At 43.6% G+C, this 18969-nt stretch overlaps 1 protein-coding gene across 2 annotated transcripts; it reads left to right on the top strand.

The window, feature by feature from the left end:
• Nucleotides 1-2315: 2315 nt before the first annotated feature.
• On the top strand, nucleotides 2316-17766 carry ALKBH6 (alkB homolog 6). Of its 2 annotated transcripts, XR_014567788.1 has the most exons (8): nucleotides 2316-2465; nucleotides 3740-3885; nucleotides 5867-5935; nucleotides 7607-7667; nucleotides 13223-13374; nucleotides 14175-14291; nucleotides 15759-16708; nucleotides 16885-17766. XR_014567788.1 is itself a non-coding variant. In XM_083754284.1 (7 exons), the coding sequence occupies exons 2-7, from the start codon at nucleotides 3832-3834 to the stop codon at nucleotides 16029-16031; spliced, it is 726 nt and encodes a 241-aa protein (XP_083610410.1). In that variant the 5' UTR covers nucleotides 2322-2465; nucleotides 3740-3831; the 3' UTR covers nucleotides 16032-17766. The 2 variants fall into 2 exon arrangements, 1 of the variants encoding a protein (XP_083610410.1); XM_083754284.1 differs by having other exon boundaries at nucleotides 2322-2465; nucleotides 15759-17766.
• Nucleotides 17767-18969: the final 1203 nt, after the last annotated feature.

Here is an 18969-nt window from a genome sequence, read left to right as displayed (position 1 = left end):
TTCCCTTATGGGGGACACAAGAGCCCTTATAGAGTCCTTTGTAGGTTCTCCATTGGTCGGAGAAAAGAACAGAGGCCAACCAGAGAATATTGAGAAGCAAAGCAGCTCGTAAGCCTGATCTTTATTGAACTGTTGCAACAGGGTGCTCCCCTCACACGCAGGAAAGGAGGAGGACCCCAAACCAAGGTGTGTCCGCCCTTATATAGACATTTTAAATTGCCCGCCCTGGAGTCCAAGACCACCCCCGGAAACATCATACCTACATCACAGAAAGAGGTGTAGCTCAAGACGACCCCCCAGATACATCATACCTACATCACAGAAAGGGGTGGTCTACAACAGAAATCTGAGTGCGTTGTTTACCTCCTGTCTGGCAGGTTACCTATTAATGCTTACTTGGTTGGATTGCCTGGGGAGCCTGGCTAGTCTTTTGTAATGATGACTACTTAGTTCCTGAGTCCAGGTCACAGGCTCAACCTATTCATACACAGACATACCCTCAAGACAGGATTTGTGAAGGAAAAGACAATCTGAGGCTTTTCCATTTTCCTTCAACCTTGCAGAGAAAACATTTTGTCAGTTTGGGAGTCAAAACGGTTTCAGGGCTGTTTTCCTATGCTGCTTCCTGTACGTGTTTGCCTGGTACATTTATGAACATTTATTATATATATAAGACCTTAATTTTTTTATTTCCCTAGGGATGATGGGAACTGTAGTCCAACATCTGGGGACCCAAGGTCAAGAAAGGCTCATCCTGCTCATTGACAGCCAGGCTGGCAGCCTCCAGATCTGTAGACTCCAGCTCACATTAGCACCAATGGTCAGGGATGATGGGAGATGTAGTCTAGGTAGAACATCAGAAGTGCACCATATTAGCTACCCACAAACAAGAGCTCACTCCAGAAATATAGCAAAAAGCCGCAGTTCAAAACATGTTTCCCAAATGTATTGTTTATTGTACCACATTTAGAACCCACCTTCCCTCCTAGGACCTCTAGGTGACACGCATAGTTCTCCCCATTTTTTCTTCACAGCCACCCTGCAAGGTAGGTTAGGCTGAGAGACAGTGATTCTCGCAAGATCACCCAGTGAGATTTATGTGGATGAATGGGGATTTGGACTCTGGTTTCCTAGGGACGCGGGTGGCGCTGTGGGTTAAACCACAGAGCCTAGAACTTGCTGATCAGAAGGTCGGCGGTTCGAATCCCCGCTATGGGATGAGCTCCCGTTGCTCGGTCCCTGCTCCTGCCAACCTAGCAGGTCAAAAGCATACCAGTGCAAATAGATAAATAGGTGCCGCTCTGGCGGGAAGGTAAACGGTGTTTCTGTGTGCTGCTCTGGTTCGCCAGAAGCGGCTTAGTCCTGCTGGCCACATGACCCGGAAGCTGTACACCGGCTCCCTCGGCCAGTAAAGCGAGATGAGCGCCGCAACCCCAGAGTCAGTCACGACTGGACCTAATGGTCAGGGGTCCCTTTACCTTTACCTTCCTAGGTCCTAATCAGATACTAGCCACTACACCACACTGGAATTAAGAGCAAAGGCAAAGAACAAAGCAGATGGATCGCAGAAGGAAAAGTTGCTGAACAAAGCATTATACAGTTTCAGAAGGAAACGGGGGGGGGGGGGTTGCCTTTCTTACAGGGCTTGGTCAGAGCAGGGTTCGAGTTCACTCAACTTCCCCAAGAAAACCTCATAGCAATACTTCCTTCTCCCACACCCCCAAAGGAACCCAGGAGTCCTGGCCCCTCTGCTTCCTCCAGGCCCCCAAAGGAACCCAGGAGTCCTGACCCCTATCTTTCCCCCAGACAATCAAAAGAACCCAGGAGTCCTGACCCGCTTCCTTTATTTATTTTTTTTAAAGATTTTTATTAAAGTTTCAAAAGTTATATAAAAACAAAACAAAACAATAATAGAAACAGACAAAAATAAAAAAACAAGTATAATTTCAATCCCTTTTTTTCTTATAACTTACTTCCCCGACTTCCTCATACCTCCCCTCTCTGTATTCCAATTTCTAATTTGTTAATTCAGCAAATCCTTTCCCTTCTGACCCGCTTCCTTTCACCAGACCTTCAAAGGGACCCAGGAGTCCTGGCCCCTCTCCTTCCTCCATACCCCCAAAGGAACCCAGGAGTCCTGGCCCCTATCTTTTCCCCAGACAATCAAAAGAACCCAGGAGTCCAGCCCCTTCTCCTTTCACTAGCCCTTCAAAGGAACCCAGGAGTCCTGGCTCCCAGCGTCCTTTGCTCTTCAAGAACACCCACGCCCCCTCCCCACCAAAGACGCATTTTGACCAGCCAGACAATTGATTGGTTCACTAGACTGAAGGAAGGCGGGACCTACAAAGCTCAGCTGTTTACTGATCCTTCCCGCGGGAGGCTTTCCCCGCTTTCTTTCATTGGATGGATGCAGCTGTCAGTCAACGAGCTACCCGGAAATATAATCTTGCTGTCTGCTGGAATGAGTGAGTATGCATGGAGCCAAAGGGCGGGAGGAGTTTGCAATGGGGAGGGGGCGGCTCAGGACTCCTGGGTTCCTTTTCCTGCCCTTGGGAGCCCTGCTATAGGGCTTAGTCGTCCTGGCAAGGCTTGGCTCAGTTGGAATGGGGGATGCTTCCATTGCACCCCTTATTCCCATTTGCAAGAATGTCCAGCTGCATGGCTGGACTCTTTATTGAGGGTGAAAGAGGAGAGCGCAAAATATGGTCTGAAGCTCAATATCGAAAAACCTAAGATCATGGCCACTGGTCCCATCACCTCCTGGCAAACAGAAGGGGAAGAAATGGAGGCAGTGAGAGATTTTACTTTCTTGGGCTCCATGATCACTGCAGATGGTGGCAGCAGCCACGAAATTAAAAGACGCCTGCTTCTGGGGAGAAAAGCAATGACAAACCTAGACAGCATCTTAAAAAGCAGAGACAGCACCTTGCCAACAAAGGTCCGTATAGTAAAAGCTCTGGTTTTCCCAGTCGTGATGTATGGAAGTGAGAGCTGGACCATCAAGAAGGCTGATCGCCGAAGAATGGATGCTTTTGAATTCTGGTGCTGGAGGAGACTCTGGAGAGTCCCCTGGACTGCAAGAAGATCCAACCTCTCCATTCTGAAGGAAATCAGCCCTGAGTGCTCACTGGAAGGACAGATCCTGAAGCTGAGGCTCCAAGACTTTGGCCACCTCATGAGAAGAGAAGACTCCCTGGAAAAGACCCTGATGTGGGGAAAGATGGAGGGCACAAGGAGAAGGGGACGACAGAGGACGAGATGGTGGGACAGTGTTCTCGAAGCTACCAGCATGAGTTTGATCAAAAGTGCGGGAGTGTGTTTTTTCTTCAAAGAATTCCCTTGTCGCCCTTCTAACATTGGTTTTCAGGGCCATGTGCAAATATAAAAATAATATACAAAAATGCAATCAAGGCGTTAAAACAGCTGTGAAAAGCATATCTGATTTGGGGGCGGGGTGGAGATATGCAAAAGTCCACTGTTTAAAAGTCTCAGGATAAAGTGACAATTATAAGTCTAGGTGAAGCAAAGCCACAGAGAGTTCGCTGCCCCAAGGAGCTTCCAAACCAAGGGCAGGCAATTCAGAGAAGCAGCGGATAAAGGGGAAGGGGGGATATAAGAGGCTGGGGGAGGTAAGAGTAACAAGGGCTGGATGTGAGCAAATGTCTCCAGTAGGAAAAGGCCTTTCTTGAAAGTAGGTCATTTCCCATGTCTGATGTGCTGCTGCTTTTGTCTTTCCCAGGTGAGCAACTGGGAGTTCACCCTTCTTGGTGAGGCTCAGGGATTTGTGATGGAGTGAGAAGAAACGAAGAAAGCTCAGCTCTCTGTTCTGAGATGTTGGCGACTTCTGATGGGATCATGGCTCTGGAGCCGTTTCGTGTGACGCAGGTACCATCTCGTCAGAGGGATGCTTTTTCCTAGAGGGTTATTGGAACGTCTTTGCTATTGATTAGGAAGCTTTGTGCAGTGTTACCTTGCTTCTCAAACTCAATCCATTCCGCAAGTCCGTTCCAAAACCAAAGCGTTCCAAAACCGAGGCATGCTTTCCCATAGAAAGTACAGTGGTACTTTGGGTTACATACTCTTCAGGTTACATACGCTTCAGGTTACAGACTCCGCTAACCCAGAAATATTGCTTCAGGTTAAGAACTTTGCTTCAGGATGAGAACAGAAATCGTGCTCCGGCGGTGCAGCAGCAGTAGGAGGCCCCCTTAGCTAAAGTGGTGCTTCAGGTTAAGAATAGTTTCAGGTTAAGAACAGACCTCCAGAACGAATTAAGTACTTAACCCGAGGTACTGCAAAATGCACTAATCTGTTCCAGACTTTTATAAACAACCCCTAAAACAGCAATTTAACATGAATCTTAGTATCTAACGAGACCATGGATCCATAAATGAAGGCAATAAACAATGTACTGCAGTCACACAATCAATCAATCAATCAATCAATCAATCAATCAATCAGTAGCTGAACCAGGTTCCACACAGTCACAAAAAAAAAGAGCTGCAGAAACAAAAACGCAAAATAAATAGCAAAAACAGACAGACCTCAGTGTAACACTCAAAACAGAAGTGTGGCACTCAAATCAGAAGGGTAACACTCAAAACGGAGCACGTTTGGCTTCTGAAAAAGGTTTGCAAACCAGAACACTTACTTCTGGGTTTGCAGTGTTTGGGTTCTGAGTTGTTTGATTACCAAGGCGTTTGAGAACCAAGGTACCACTGTATTATGTTCAGTGATAGGAGTACACTTGTTCACACACACACACACACACACACACAGAGAGAGAGAGAGAGAGAGAGAGAAGTGAATTAAGCAGTCATGGATTTGTCTAGAGGCGGTGAAGGTTTTCCCAAGAAGCAGATGAGCACAACCTACTTTTAATGCTACATATCAAGCCATAGTTAAGTTACAGGGGACGTCACACTTTTTTGCTCACACCTGCTGAGCGACGTCTCATTCTCTAGGAGAGGAAGATGAAAGAAACTTGAACACCTTTTGGTCATTCTGGGGCTGCTTGTTATCTGGTTAAAGATAATAGTAAAGATAAAAATTAAATATGGTTAAAGATTGCCGCGGGTTGGACTAGATGACCCTCAGCGGTCCCTTCCAACTCTACAATAAAGATCATGCGCCTGTTTTGCATCTCATTTTTTCAATTTTGTATTTTTTAAGTAAAATGTTGTTTGCTAATTTTTTAAAAAAACTAAGTCAGGTTTTAATTTGTTTAGCTTGATGAATGAAAATGATATCCTTTATGATTTGAGTATGAGTACATATTCAATAAAAGTTTGCCATTTTAAAAACAAACCTGTGTGCACACTAATGAAATGTGCTGCACATGTCTATGACCAGTATAGACTGGGGTGGCAGCTAGAGAGAAGAAACAGAATAATTATTCCAGAGAGGTAGAAAGACAAAAACAACCCCAGAATTTGATCCCCTTCCTCTTTTTTTCCTTCTTTATTAAATTTCTATACCGCCCTTCATCCACAAGGTGGTTTGCAATATTAAAAAACACGAAAATACATACCGTAGTAACAATACCCCCCACCCAGTTTAAAAGTCCATCGGTTCTTTAATTAACCAACATTATCAACAGTTGTTTGATTAGCCAAAGGCCTGGCTAATGAGCAACGTTCTCAAAACCACCAAATATTAAATGCCATATATTTTGTACAGAGGGGAAATCTTCATTTTATAGATAGTATTAATTTTTCATACAGAGAGCCATGATTCTGACTGAGGAGCATGCAAAGTTCCCTAATTGACATTGCAGCGGCTGGGATATTTTTTTTTGGGGGGGGGGGAGGTTTTTTTCTTAGATCTGCATTTTCGTACTTTTCACATTTTCTCTTTTCGTATGCAGTCTCCACCAGCCGCTTATTATGTTCCAGATTTCATCACAGAGGCAGAGGAGGCGTACCTTTCGCAACAGGTGTGCGCACATTTATGTTCGCCTTTGTGCGGTGTTTTAAGAACTGTCTCGTTGAATTTGAACTGAGTGTGGGGGGAGAACTTTTGGGCTCTATGGCTCCCATCCATATCAGGATCCCCATGGGTCAAATTTGACGAAATCCCTTTCAGTGTGACCAAATTTGACGAAATCCCTTTCAGTGTGATCTTAAAGGGAGACTCGCAAAGGCTGATGAGCAGAGATCAAATCCTGCTGTTTAGGCTGTGCAATCCTGGGAACAGGTTTGTGCCGCCAGTACATCAGCTGGTGTCAATGGTGATGCCAACTGATGTGCCCATGCTTTGGAGAAAAACAGCCTGCTGAGCCAAAACTGGCCTTCAAACCAGGGGTTCCTCACCCCAGAATGTCTTCAGCGGTGACCGGCCAGATGCCTCTGGGTGGCCCCAAAGCTGGACAAACTGCCAAGGCTCATCTTGTATTGTGACCCCTGTAGGATTCCTGGATCCTGGCTGTTTACAGACATGTCCTTCTGAGCTAATCTTTTTTAAAATCTGCTTCTCTTGTCGTTGTTGTTAAATTTGTCTTGCACATTTTCCTCCCCGAGGCAGCAAACATCAAAGTGGTATAGCAGTTAAAGCAGCCATATGGTATACTCTTAACAGCTATCAATATCAAATTTGCCAGGAACAGCTATCAGGTTGCGCATGGTGTTTCCTATGATATACACAGAGCTCACTTCTCTTCCTGCTTTCTCTCTTTCTCTTTCCATCTTTCTCTCTATAATGACTGTTTAGGGAAGTTTTTAATGTTTGATGTTTTATCGTGTTTTAAGTATTCTGCTGTTAGCCTCCCAAGGTGGCTGGGGAGACCTGGCCAGATGGGTGGGGTATAAGTAATAAATTATTATTATGATGATGATGACTGATTTCCAGCCTTAGATCACCAGAGATAATTTCTGGTGCAACATTACAATAGGCAGAATTCACTTTCCACGCCTCCCTGTCGTTCTTGACAAAGTTGTGATGGAGAACATAAATGTTCCAACTTGCAGACTTAATATAGAACAAGAGAACAAGAAGAACATGCATTTAGAGAAGATTGGAAAACATTTATTGAATATATGGGAAATAATGGTGTACAGCTTATTGTACTCATTACATATTTGCTCAGTCGAGCTTCGACTTCCCTCCCTCTCGTCTCATGGTTTCCATAATTCGTTATCACCTCTTAGCATTTTATACATTTTCCTATTTACGTTTCACTCCTTCTGTTTATCACAAATTTTTAAATTAATATAAAAAGGTACAAATCCTTGGCATTGCATGTTGACAACCCTGCTACTGCTGTTAATTGTTTGTGATTGTCCTTCAGATATTGTACAAATTTACTCCAGTCTTTTTGGAAAGCTGGATCGCGCTGGTTTCCGATTTTCCCGGTCAGCCTTGCCAATTCCGCAAAGTCCATCACCTTCGCCTACCACTCTTCCAGCAATGAGATTTCCCGTTGCTTCCATTTTGGGGCTAAAAGAGTTCTTGCTGCTGTTGTCGCATGCATAAACCCTTTTATATCTCTCTTTGGGATCTCATTCCCTCTGGCTTTTTCACAAATGTATTTTTAAGCATTTTCTGGGTACTTCTTCTGATGCCTGCAGTTTCCATGTGAATATCTTGCTTTTCCCCCCACCGCCTGCAGGTTTATGATGCCCCCAAGCCCAAGTGGACTCAGCTGTCGGGGAGGAGGCTGCAGAACTGGGGTAAATGTTGCGTGCGGACGCCGGAGGGGAACCTCATTGCCCTCTTTAATCGTGTGGATCCCCATTCACTCCTATAGCGCACAAAGGAGGCTCAGAAGGCCAGTGTACAGTGGGGTCAGTTTTCTTCAACAGCATGAAGGAGGCTCAGGCAGGGGCGAACAAAGGCGTCATGACACCCGGGGTCATGAGCATTGCTACATAGGGCTCACATGCGATGCACATGTGCTGTACATAGCGGTTTGCTGGCGCCACTGCCCCAGCGCCGTATGGACGGTGCCGGAATCCCTCCATCGCTGCTACAGCCGCGAACGGAGCATCCTCTACATGCGGCTGTAGCAGGGATGGGAGGGATCACACCCCTGTATGTACAGCACTTGAACGGCACCGGCACAAACCGCTATGTACAGCGCATGTACGACGTCGTTACATACAGCGCATGTGTGCAACGGCGCACATGCACTGTACATAGCGGTTTGCCGCCACCTCTCCAGCACCATAGGGACGGCTGCAGCGGCAATGGAGGGATCCCATCCTGTCCTTTCGGCACTCGAGCGGCGCTGGTGGCAAACATACAGTGCATGTGTGGCGGCGTTACGTACAGCACATGTGTGCGACGCCACACATGCGCTGTACATAGCGGTTTGCCGCCGGTGCCGGGATCCCCGCAGGGTGCCTTTTTGTCCCCTGCCCCCCCCCACTGCGACACCACTGGGCTCAGGCGGCTATTTTGCTACACATCTGCCCCTAATCTCTGAAAAAATCCCCACTCGGCAGGGTGATATACAGCGATATCTTGGTTTTTGAGCGTCTTGGAAGCCAAGCGTTTCGGTTTCCGAACGCCAAAATCCCAGAAGTAATTGCTTCCGTTTTTGAACACGCCTTGGAAGCCAAATGGTTTCTGCTGCTTTCCCCCCACAATTTTCTCCGTGGACTTTGCAGCCAGCCCTTTGCAAAAGACTGGAAAGGAGAGGATATCCCATCTAAATCAGATTGGCAAAACAAATTAAGGGAATGCGCTGAACTGGTGAGATGATATCAGCAAGGTTGAGAGACGTTGCAGATGAAAAAATTATCAGAGAATGGGACATATATACAGAGTTTATGTGCAAGAACACTGTCAAATTACCAATCTGTTTGGCAGGTTTTGACTGAACTTGTGTGTGTAAAATAGGAAAATTTGATGAAACTCAAAGTCAGACAACATGGAGAAGTCTTAGGCAAGTGCGTATTTAAAGAATTTACTTGGGGAACGCAAGGGGAGGATTGGAGGTCAAGTTAAATTTAATTATAAAACGATGTACAAAGCAAGGATCAATTAGGGAATGAAAGATTGTATACTTTTGTTTTTATCATCAACTGATCTTCTTTGTTATGTAAGGTAATTTTCAACCAACAAAACATTAAAAAGAAAAAGAAAAAAGACTTTGCAGCTAGCCCTTTGTGCCTCGGTTATTGGAACATTTTTGGAAGTCAAACGGTCTTCTGGAACGGATTACGTTTGACAACTGAGGTCCCACTGTACAGTGGTGCCTCGCTAGACGAAAAGAATCCGTTCCGCGATTCTCTTCGTCTAGCGGTTTTTTCGTCTTGCAAAGCAAGCCCATTGACAGCTTAGCGGATTAGCGCTACAGCGGTCTAGCGGCTTCCAGCGATCAGCTGTTAAGCGGTTTATCAGCGGAACAGCTGCTAAGCGGCTTAGCGGCTTAGGAAAAGGGCGAAAAAAGCGGAAAAACCCCGCGGGGGGACGCAAGATTTTTTCGTCTTGCGAAGCAACCCCGTAGGGAAATTTGTTTTGCGAAGCACCTCCAAAACGGAAAACCCTTTCGTCTAGCGGGTTTTCCGTCTTGCGAGGCGTTCGTCTTGCGGGGCACCACTCTATAGGCCTCTCATTGCACCAAAAGCTAGTTTAGCGGTTAAGAGCATTAGACATGGACTTGGAGAGGTGCACCCCCTGTTTGCTATGAAAAAACAGCATTTTGCCAGGGGGGAAATGAGGAACCCCCCACCTCATCCTGACTTGCTTGACCGAAGAGCAGGATATAAATATTATTTTTTTGAGAAAGCTGGACTTGTTTGTTCGTTTACCCAGTTGTGAGTCAGGGTGGATAAAAATCAATAATTTAAAAAAAAAATTAAAAAAATTTTTTTTTACTTAAATCAGATTTTTTTTATTTAAATCAGATTTTTAAAATAAAATTCTTTTGGAGGAAAAACCTTTCTAAAGATAGTTTTCTATTTAAGTTACATTATAGTTCAAAGGCTATTCATCAGGAAATAAGGAGTTCTTTAAAGTTTTTCATATGTGTTAAAAAGCAGTCAAAGGTTTGTTTGTTTTTTAAAAAAATCGTTTAACCACATCAGTTAACAAACATGGATACATACATATGTTATTGTTTTAGTTAAATAAATTGTTTAAATTGTTATTAAGGAAATGATTATTTTTCTCCTTCCAATAAAGTACGGCAGAAAAGTTGTCCAAATATAAACAACAATTTCATAATTATCTATGGATTTCTGATAGTATAACCAAATCAGTGATTTTTTATATAACTTTAAAAACTACTCTGAAAATTTATGATTCCAAAAATGAAAGCTTCATCTGGTTGTAAATTTTAAGAGGATGCTGGCAAGGCTGAACCTTTCTGTAAACAAGAAAAGATTTAAATCAAGTCTTACTGACTAGTGATTTAAATTGATTTGGGAGTGCTTAAATCTGGACCAGAATACACACAAAAAGTCCTTTTGGGAGTGCTTAAATCTGGGCCAGAATACACACAAAAATATATTGAACAACCATGAAATCCCAAATCAAGTCCCACTCCCCCTGCAGTCTGATAACTTGCACCATGAGGTGAATAAAATTGTGAATTGCTGAGGAATTAAAGCAGGCATGTCCAAAGTCCATTTTGAGGGCCTAATCCGGCCCCTGTGGCAGTTTATTTCTTGGGGTAAAATCCTAAAAAACACCTCAACAGCTTCAATCCCAAAAAAAGCTCAAAAACTTTAATCCTTAAAAATTTTGGTTGGCCCCCACGGCCCTTCACTTCATCAAATCTGGCCCTCTTTGAAACAAGTTTGGACACCACTGAATTAAACCAATGGCAGCTAAAACGCTTAAAAAACACACCCACAGTCACTAACTAAAGTGAAGCTGAGGTAACAGCATATTTTTGATCTGTGAAACCTTAAAAACCGGCCAAAACAAATTTGCTTTCCTGGCCCAACTCGTCTCTTGACAGTGGAAATCTCCACAGGCCTGCAAGTCTCTTGTGAGGTAAAACAGTTTCTGAGGGAAACTGTCAAGAAATTCACATAGCTGTCGACTTTTCCCTTTTTCAAAAGGGAAATTCCCTTATTCCGAATAGGATTCCTCGCAAGAAAAGGGAAAAGTTGACAAGAAACGTGGGCTGACTCAGGAAACCATGACGTGGCCTTCCAGATGTGGAAAACCGCCATGTTTTGAGTCAGGAGACACGTTTGTTGGAGTGTGGCTGCCATCAACCTTGACCACCCTCTACCCCTGTTACAGACAGTATTTTATTTTATTTTATTTTATTTTATTTTATTTTATTTTATTTTATTTTATTTTATTTTATTTTATTTTATTTTATTTTATTTATTTTTGAAACAAATTTATTGAGTTTTACAATTTTATATACCGCACCATCATCAATATCACAAAAAATCCCATATATGAGTCCCAATCCCCCCCGATTTCTCTCAGCTTCCCCTTCTGGTTCTTTAAATATTTGTTTCTCCTGCCTGCTTTATCCTGCCTTAATTTTGTACATAAATATTATTATATTCTTATCATTTTCGTACCGTATTTCCCGAATCACATCTTACATTTCATTATTTTCCCAATTGTAACGTCTTAACTTTATATTTATTTTCTTAATCGTAAGTGTTGACTCAAATCTTGCTCGTGAGTCCACTTCTTCACAATATTTCTGTAGATACAACATAAATGATTCCCAATCCTTTTTTTTAAATTCCCAATCCTTTTTAAAGTCTCCTTCGCCATTTCAGAGTATTCTATCAGCTTTTCTTGCTATTCTTCTTTCATTGGTATCTTGTCGTCTTTCCATCTTTGGGATAGTAATATCCTAGCTGCTGTTGTTGCATATATAAATAATTTCTTCCACTCTTTTGCCATTTCATGGCCTATAATTCCTAACAAAAATGCTTCAGGACTTCTAACAAAGTTGTCTTAAACGTTCTTTTCATTTCCTTTTAAATGATTTCCCAATGGCTTTGGATTATTTTACAATCCCACTCCAGATGGTAAAACCATCTCTTTCTCGGTACGTTTTTTGCCATTTTTTTCGGGGGGATATACCACCGATACGTCATTTTCGTACAATTCTCTTTTCAAAGTTCTACAATCAGTGAATTTCAAATTCACTTTCCACAGTTTCCCCCAATCCTCCATTTGTATATTGTGTCCTAAATCTTGTGCTCTATAGACAGTATTTTATTAATAAATCTTTATTGCGGTCCAAAGACCCGTAACATAAATTTAGAATAAAATACAGATTCATGCATACAGCCCCCTGGGCAATATTTATTTAGTCTTGATTATGATGATCTTTGATACGTATGACTACTGAAAGAAACTTTGCCAAGGCCACTGTAAACAGTATTTTAAATCTATGGTGCTTTTTTCCTTTGCTTTTTTAAAAATTTATTTGTATTAAAGATTTTCTTGATTTACAAAGGTGTGTGCAATATCTCTCGTATTTTTTTCCCAAGTAACGCTTTTTTTTTATTTTTACAAATCGGTTTAATTTGTTGAAACATTAGGAAGAATAGGGGGAGATATGTCTGAGTTTGACAGTGCAAGCGGATACTGAAAATAATAAGAATAATAATTTATTATTTATAGGCGTTTGCATAGTCAATGAAGCATAGTCAATTTTTCATAATCAATCTCCAACATACATCACTACAGCTTTTGTACATTTTTGGTGTTATGTACTGAGTTGAATAGGATCCAAAATGCAGCAGTCTGATTGGTCCTAGAACAATAGGACCCAGAATGCAGCAGTCTGATTGGTCCTAGAACAATAGGACCCAGAATGCAGCAGTCTGATTGGTCCTAGAACAATAGGACCCAGAATGCAGCAGTCTGATTGGTCCTAGAACAATAGGATTCAGAATGCAGCAGTCTGATTGGTCCACAGGAGCCACCCAATCCAGCTCCAGGTGGAAGTGAATCCGCAACCTGATTGGCCTACAGGTGAATCCTGGAATTATCCAATCACGCGGGGCCCATTGTGTAAATAATGTATATAAAGCAGATATTCAGGGGGAACTTCCATTCCTCCTCACCACTATGAGCTGAATAAAGAGCATGAAATCCACTCTCGACTCCGAGTATATTTCATTTGCCAATATGGCCAGGGTCAAGTACCACCTGTATCGCATTTTCATTACATTCTCTCTTAAAGAGTATGATGATCTTTGATACGTATGACTACCGAAAGAAACTTTGCCAAGGCCGCTGTAGACAGTATTTTTAATTTGTGGCGTTTTTTATCCTTTTTCCCCCTCAGGAGGGCTGCCACACCCGAAAGGGATGGTTCTGGAGAAGCTGCCCGCCTGGCTCCAGGCCTGCGCCGACAAAGTGTCCTCCCTTGGCGTTTTCGGAGGGAAAATGGCGAACCACGTCCTGGTCAACGAGTACCGCCCTGGCGAGGGCATCATGGTAACCGGCTGCCTCACACATGGCGCCCGGGATCAAACCGCAGAGATATCCCTAAGGCTCTTCGTACAAATCTGTGGCATGTCTGGGGAAAAACGTTCGCCATTCTTCTGGTGGCCTCGCCTAAGAAAAGGCTGGCACTTACGCAGGGAAAGGTTCAGAAATAGGGAAAACAAAATGGCCCCAGGGATGGCGCAACCGTGCTTGTGAGGGGAAAAGCAGCAGTTAAGGGACTTTTTAGTTCAGAGAAATGGCGAATAAGAGGTGACCTGGTCGCAGGGTGGATAAAAATCAACAGTGTTTTGTTAAAAAATTGAAAAATTTGATTTTTTAAAATTTATATCGGATTTTTTTCCCTAAAGATAGCTTTCTATTTAAGTTACGTTATAGTCCAAAGGCTTTTCATCAGGAAATAAGGATTTGTTTAAAGTTTTTCATGTGTGCTAAAACTCAGTCTAAGTTTTTATTTTTTAAAAAAAACCCAAAACGTTTAACCACATCTGTTAACAAACATGGATACATATTGCTAAAATGTTATTATTTTAGTTGAATAAATTCTTTAAATAGGAGCCAACACAACACAAAACACTCTTGCTGTGTGTAGGTTTTATTTTATTTGTTTTTTATCTTATATTTTGGAAATGTACATCCAGGGTTTTTTTGCCTTTAAATTTTTTGGGGGGGCCCTAAGAGAGTGGGGCCCTAAGCTATAGCTTGTTTAGCTTATACGTAAATCTGGCGCTGCTTTGGGCATAAAAATATCTTCTTTCCCCTGTCTGACGTTGGGTCTGTTTTGCCCCTAGCCTCACGAGGATGGTCCCCTCTATTTCCCCACCGTCACAACCATCAACCTGGGGTCTCACACCCTCCTCGACTTCTACCATCCCATCAGCAGAAGGCAGCAATCGGAAGGCGGAGAGGTAAATAATATTGGGCAAGAGGATGTTCTACTCCAGTCCCATTTTATTTTATTTAATTTTTAAATATATTTTTAATTAAATTTTCTGTTTTACAATTTAGAATGCTCCTTTATACATCCTTAAAATATCAATGACTTCCCTTCTTCTCTTTCCATGGTTCATTTTGCAAGTCGTGAATCCCTGCATATTTTACATAAACAAAACCATTCAGTATTCCATTATTACATCCATCAAAACCTATTTGCACTGTTGAATTTATGTTAATGTTGCCAGCATTTTCAAGCGTACACAATTCCCCCCCCCATATAATCAATAAACATTTCCCAATATTCTCTAAACGTACATTCTTCTTGTTCTCTTATTCTATATGTAATTCCGCAAGCTGCGCATATTCCATCAGCTTAAGTTGTCATTCTTCGTTAGTTGGGACCTCGCTCGTTTTCCACGAAACACAGGCCACAGTAGTGGCGTACATAAATAACCTTTTTTGACACCTGGGAATTTCCGTTTGAATTATCCCCAACTAAAAGGACTCTATTGTTTTGTGTTTTTTTGGGAAAGCACTTTTAAACATTTTTTTCAATTCATTATGGATCATTTCCCAATATTCTTTTACCCTTTTACAGGTCCACCACATATGAAAGAATGTACTCTCAACCTCCTTGCATCTCCAGCACTTACACGATTGAGTCTTATATATCTTAGCAAACCTACTCAGAGTTAAATGCCATCTGTAAATCATTTTCAAGTAGTCCAGTCCCAATTCAGCTACTTGGCAGTTAACTGGTTCTGGCCAGAGCTGTGGGGAGTGTTGGTTGGCACTGCCACTCAGATATGGGCAGCTCAATTTCTGCTGGAGGTGAGGATCAGGGAGTTCAAGGGAGGCCCAGTAATAATTGCCATTTAGAGGAACATGGGAAGGTGCCTCATTACCAAGCCAGGTCATTCATCCACCTAGTTCAGTGCAGTTTGCACTGACTGGCAGCAGCGCTTCAGGGGTTCAAGCAAAGAGAGTCTCCCAGCCTTAACCTGGAGATCTGGCCTTCTGCATGCAAAATAGATGCCCTTTCAATGACCTATGGCTGTTTGAGTCCCCATTGATAGCCTGCTTGCCACGTTAACCATGCACATTATCTGCCTGTTATTCCCCGCCCCCCCCCCCACTTACAGTCAGAACCCACTTACAGGTGTCACCAGGCAATTGCAATGCTACTGACTTTGCTTGGGCATATTTTGGAAATGTGGGTGCATGGAATTTGAGTACCATTTAGCAGTAGAAGCAACAGGTATATTGGGATGTGGGGGGGGGGGGGAATCCCCCAAGCGGCAAACCCAGGGGATGGAGTTGTGTGGCACAATAATTTGATGAGCACCGCTATAAAAAGCACACTTCCATAATGTGTTGCTCTCAGGCTGCGCACATCTTCTAGAAACATCACAGCTAAGGGTTTTTGTTTCCCTTTCCAGGGGCCCATCCCTCAGACTGAGGATCAGCGCCACTTCTTGTCCTTGCTCCTGAAGCCCCGTAGCCTCTTGGTCTTGCGGGAGGACATGTACTGCCGCTACCTTCACGGCATCCGCCCGGTTGCAGAGGACACTGTCACAGAGAAAGTGGCCAACGCAGGCATGTGTGATGCCGAACTTGGGGACACGTTGCAGCGGGGGACACGGGTGTCGCTCACCATCCGTCACGTCCCCAAAGTGCTGAAAACCTCTATTTTCCTGGGCAGACGGAAGTGACCATTTTGCTTTGTGGTGGCCTACGCACTGGAACCCTTTTCTGTCCACAAGCAGCTCCCTGCATGCAGAGAGCCAGCATCTCAGGGAGAAGGGTTCTAGTCTAGACTTCTCTCTCTCTCTCTCTCTCTCTCTCTCTCTCTCTCTCTCTCTCTCTCTCTCTTTCTCTCGGATGCAGGGAATGTTTCTGCGTACAGAGAGTTTGTGGTGGTTCTTTGTTTTTTTAGTATGGAGGAATATTCCTCCTTGTAGTCCGAAGTGTTGCAGTCCATGCTTGACCTCCTCTTCTGATGTTTGAGAGAGTGAATCTTAACACAGAGAAAGACTGTGAATTGCAGGAGAGAAAGAGCAGCCGCTGTAGACTGCAAATTTGCATGAGCTATTAAGCGGGGGCGGGGGGGGGGGAGTGAAGAGAGAGACACGAGAATAGTAAGCCCTGGAGGCAAAGGACACGACGAGGCTGCGCTCTGGTGCGTAACATGTTCTATAACACACAGCGTGCAATGTGGCCTGGCAGATGGAATAGATGCTTGTCTTTCCAGCAAAGCCAGAAAGTCAGGCCATCCTTATTCTCTTCCCAGCAAAGAACCATGTCTGACTTTGCTAGCAGGAGACTGGATGCCTGGGTTTGACTCACATGCCCACATAGCCATGGCAGAGAGCCATGGGCATGCCCTTAGGCCTCCAGACCTCCCTGTTTGGCCCACAATAATAATAATATATTATTTATACCCCAACCATCTGGCTGGGTTTCCCCAGCCACTCTGGGCGGCTTCCAACCAAACACTAAAATACAATAACCTATTAAACATTAAAAGCTTCTTCCAAACCATGCCCACCTGTCCTATAGATAAAGATGCTGATGGATGCCACAAGGGAGTTTGCAGGCACTGATGGTCAACTAATTGTCGGGGCCTGCAAAGCCCTGCACTTTGCAAGCCCACAAGGATCATGTCATAGTGGGGGCTTGCAAAGGGTCTTTTTGCTTTCATGGTCTGATTGCAAACCACAAGGGTGCAAACACTGTGGTGTCAGGTGATTTTCAAGCAGGCAGTGAGGGAGATCTCCTATCTTGGCCCTGCCATACAGGACAAAAGTCCAGTGCCCGGCCTACAGAACTGCAAATCTGGGCTATTGGATAGGTTTCCATCTCCTGGTTTTAACAAGTTGCCCTACGTTGCTCCTTATCCATGCTAGTTCTGGCCCAAAAGACCATTTCAAGTAAGGCATATTTCCACTCTTGGAAATGTTTTATGAGGAAGTGCTAGCTTTGAAGCTGGGACATTCAAATAAATGGCTTGACGGACATGTGCTAACGTCATAAAGGTTTTGTGTGTGTGGTTCTTGCAAAACCCTTGTGGTTCTGAAAACCTTTGAGATCAAATCAGCTCCTTGTGTTTTGCCCCAAAGACTAAATCCACACTATTGTGCCTGAACTTAGCACTCCAAAGATGCCCTGAATCCCAGGGTACATTTCCAGTGTTCCGTCGGGGCATGTCAAAGCATCGTTTGCAAGGCTGACTTCAGCACATCGCAGTCAGTGGCGAAAAATAAATGTCAGGTTTAAAGATAGCTAGGGGGTGAAGAGGTTACTAAGATACAACAGTAGAAGAAAAGAGAAAGTCCATCTACAATGAGACAAAGGAGGAAATCTTACAACATGCAGATATGCTGCTGACCTAGCGGACTGTATGTCTGATGCACTGGAATACAAAATAAAGTTCCACCAAATAAGAAATTCCTTTTTAATAGGCGTATGTTATGGGTGGTTTTTTGTCCAGTATATGGGTAAATATTATTGTACCAGCGTAGCGAGCTAGGAGAGTCAAGCGTTTCAAAGTGTTCCATAATAATAATAATTTATTACTTACACCCCGCCCATCTGACTTTGTTGCCCCAGTCACTCCAGCATAATATAAAAACACAGAGAATCATCAGACGTCAAAAACTTCCATCGCCAGGACCGTGAATGTGTCGGGGCTGCAATTTTGCCAGCTACAATCAACAGAAATACTGTAATAAAAGAGGTGTAGGTTGGACATGCTTGCTGGGCCCATGAAACAGCGATCGGAAGGACGTCACCTGAATATTATGGGCTTTCAACGCTATTTGGCCAAGGCTGAGCTGCTGGCCTCATCTTCGTTTGTGGCAACCCACACCAAAACCCCTTGTAGAACTGAGCAGGGAGGATGGGGCCAAGCCTAGAAGGAGTTGGCTCCGCCTGTCATTGACTCTGGCTCCCCCTACTGTCCGTCTCCCTGGCTTCTGCCCTACCAGCTCTAATGGCCAACAGCCCCCTTGCTTCTGCAGCTTGCCCTGAAGGGAGAAGAACCAGTAGGGCTTCTGCAGTTGTACATTTTTGTACATGTAGGAAACTGGAGAACTTCAAAGGCTTAAAATTTGGGGCATTTTTCAACATACAATGAATTAAAAATACATATATTTCTGTATGGACTGTTGTCTTGCATTCAAAACAAAGCTGTCCAGATTGAAAGCATATTGTAGTGCAACTGGGACACAATGGGGCCATTGCAAAATCTGCAGCAGATGCAACAGTGTTTGAGGCAACTGCAAAGTTTTGTGGGAATAAACAGAGTGGGCTGCTGAGAGAGCCTGTTTACTAATTAAACACATTTCTAAGCTGCTTAATATTTTGAAATCTCAAAACTATATGCAAAAAGAGAACATATACACAATGGAGCAGTGTTTTAAACAGTTACAGCATAAAAACAGGAATTCACTAATACCAGGGTTCAATATTATGCATCAGGAAAGCCTGGGCAAAAGGTACGCTGTCTTTACAAGAGATCTGATGCAATTGTTGGGCGATGCTTCAAATGTGGTAGAGAAAAGGACATTCCACAGTGCAGGGGCCACAGCAGAAAATGCCCATTTTCAGGTCACTTCCTTCTGATATCCTACGATCTGGTGTTGTTTGCTA

This window comes from Podarcis gaigeae (assembly GCF_964106915.1).
Source record: "Podarcis gaigeae genome assembly, chromosome: 8".
Taxonomy (NCBI): domain Eukaryota; kingdom Metazoa; phylum Chordata; class Lepidosauria; order Squamata; family Lacertidae; genus Podarcis; species Podarcis gaigeae.
This window is presented reverse-complemented; position numbering and strand designations above follow the sequence as displayed.

Excerpts from the sequence above, each read along its gene's own strand:
- ALKBH6 (XM_083754284.1), top strand. The coding sequence starts at position 3,832 with ATGTTGGCGACTTCTGATGGGATCATGGCTCTGGAGCCGTTTCGTGTG. Across the intron at positions 3,886-5,866 it reads AGCCGTTTCGTGTGACGCAG|TCTCCACCAGCCGCTTATTA; the intron begins GTACCATCTCGT and ends TTTCGTATGCAG. Across the intron at positions 7,668-13,222 it reads GAGGAGGCTGCAGAACTGGG|GAGGGCTGCCACACCCGAAA; the intron begins GTAAATGTTGCG and ends TTTCCCCCTCAG.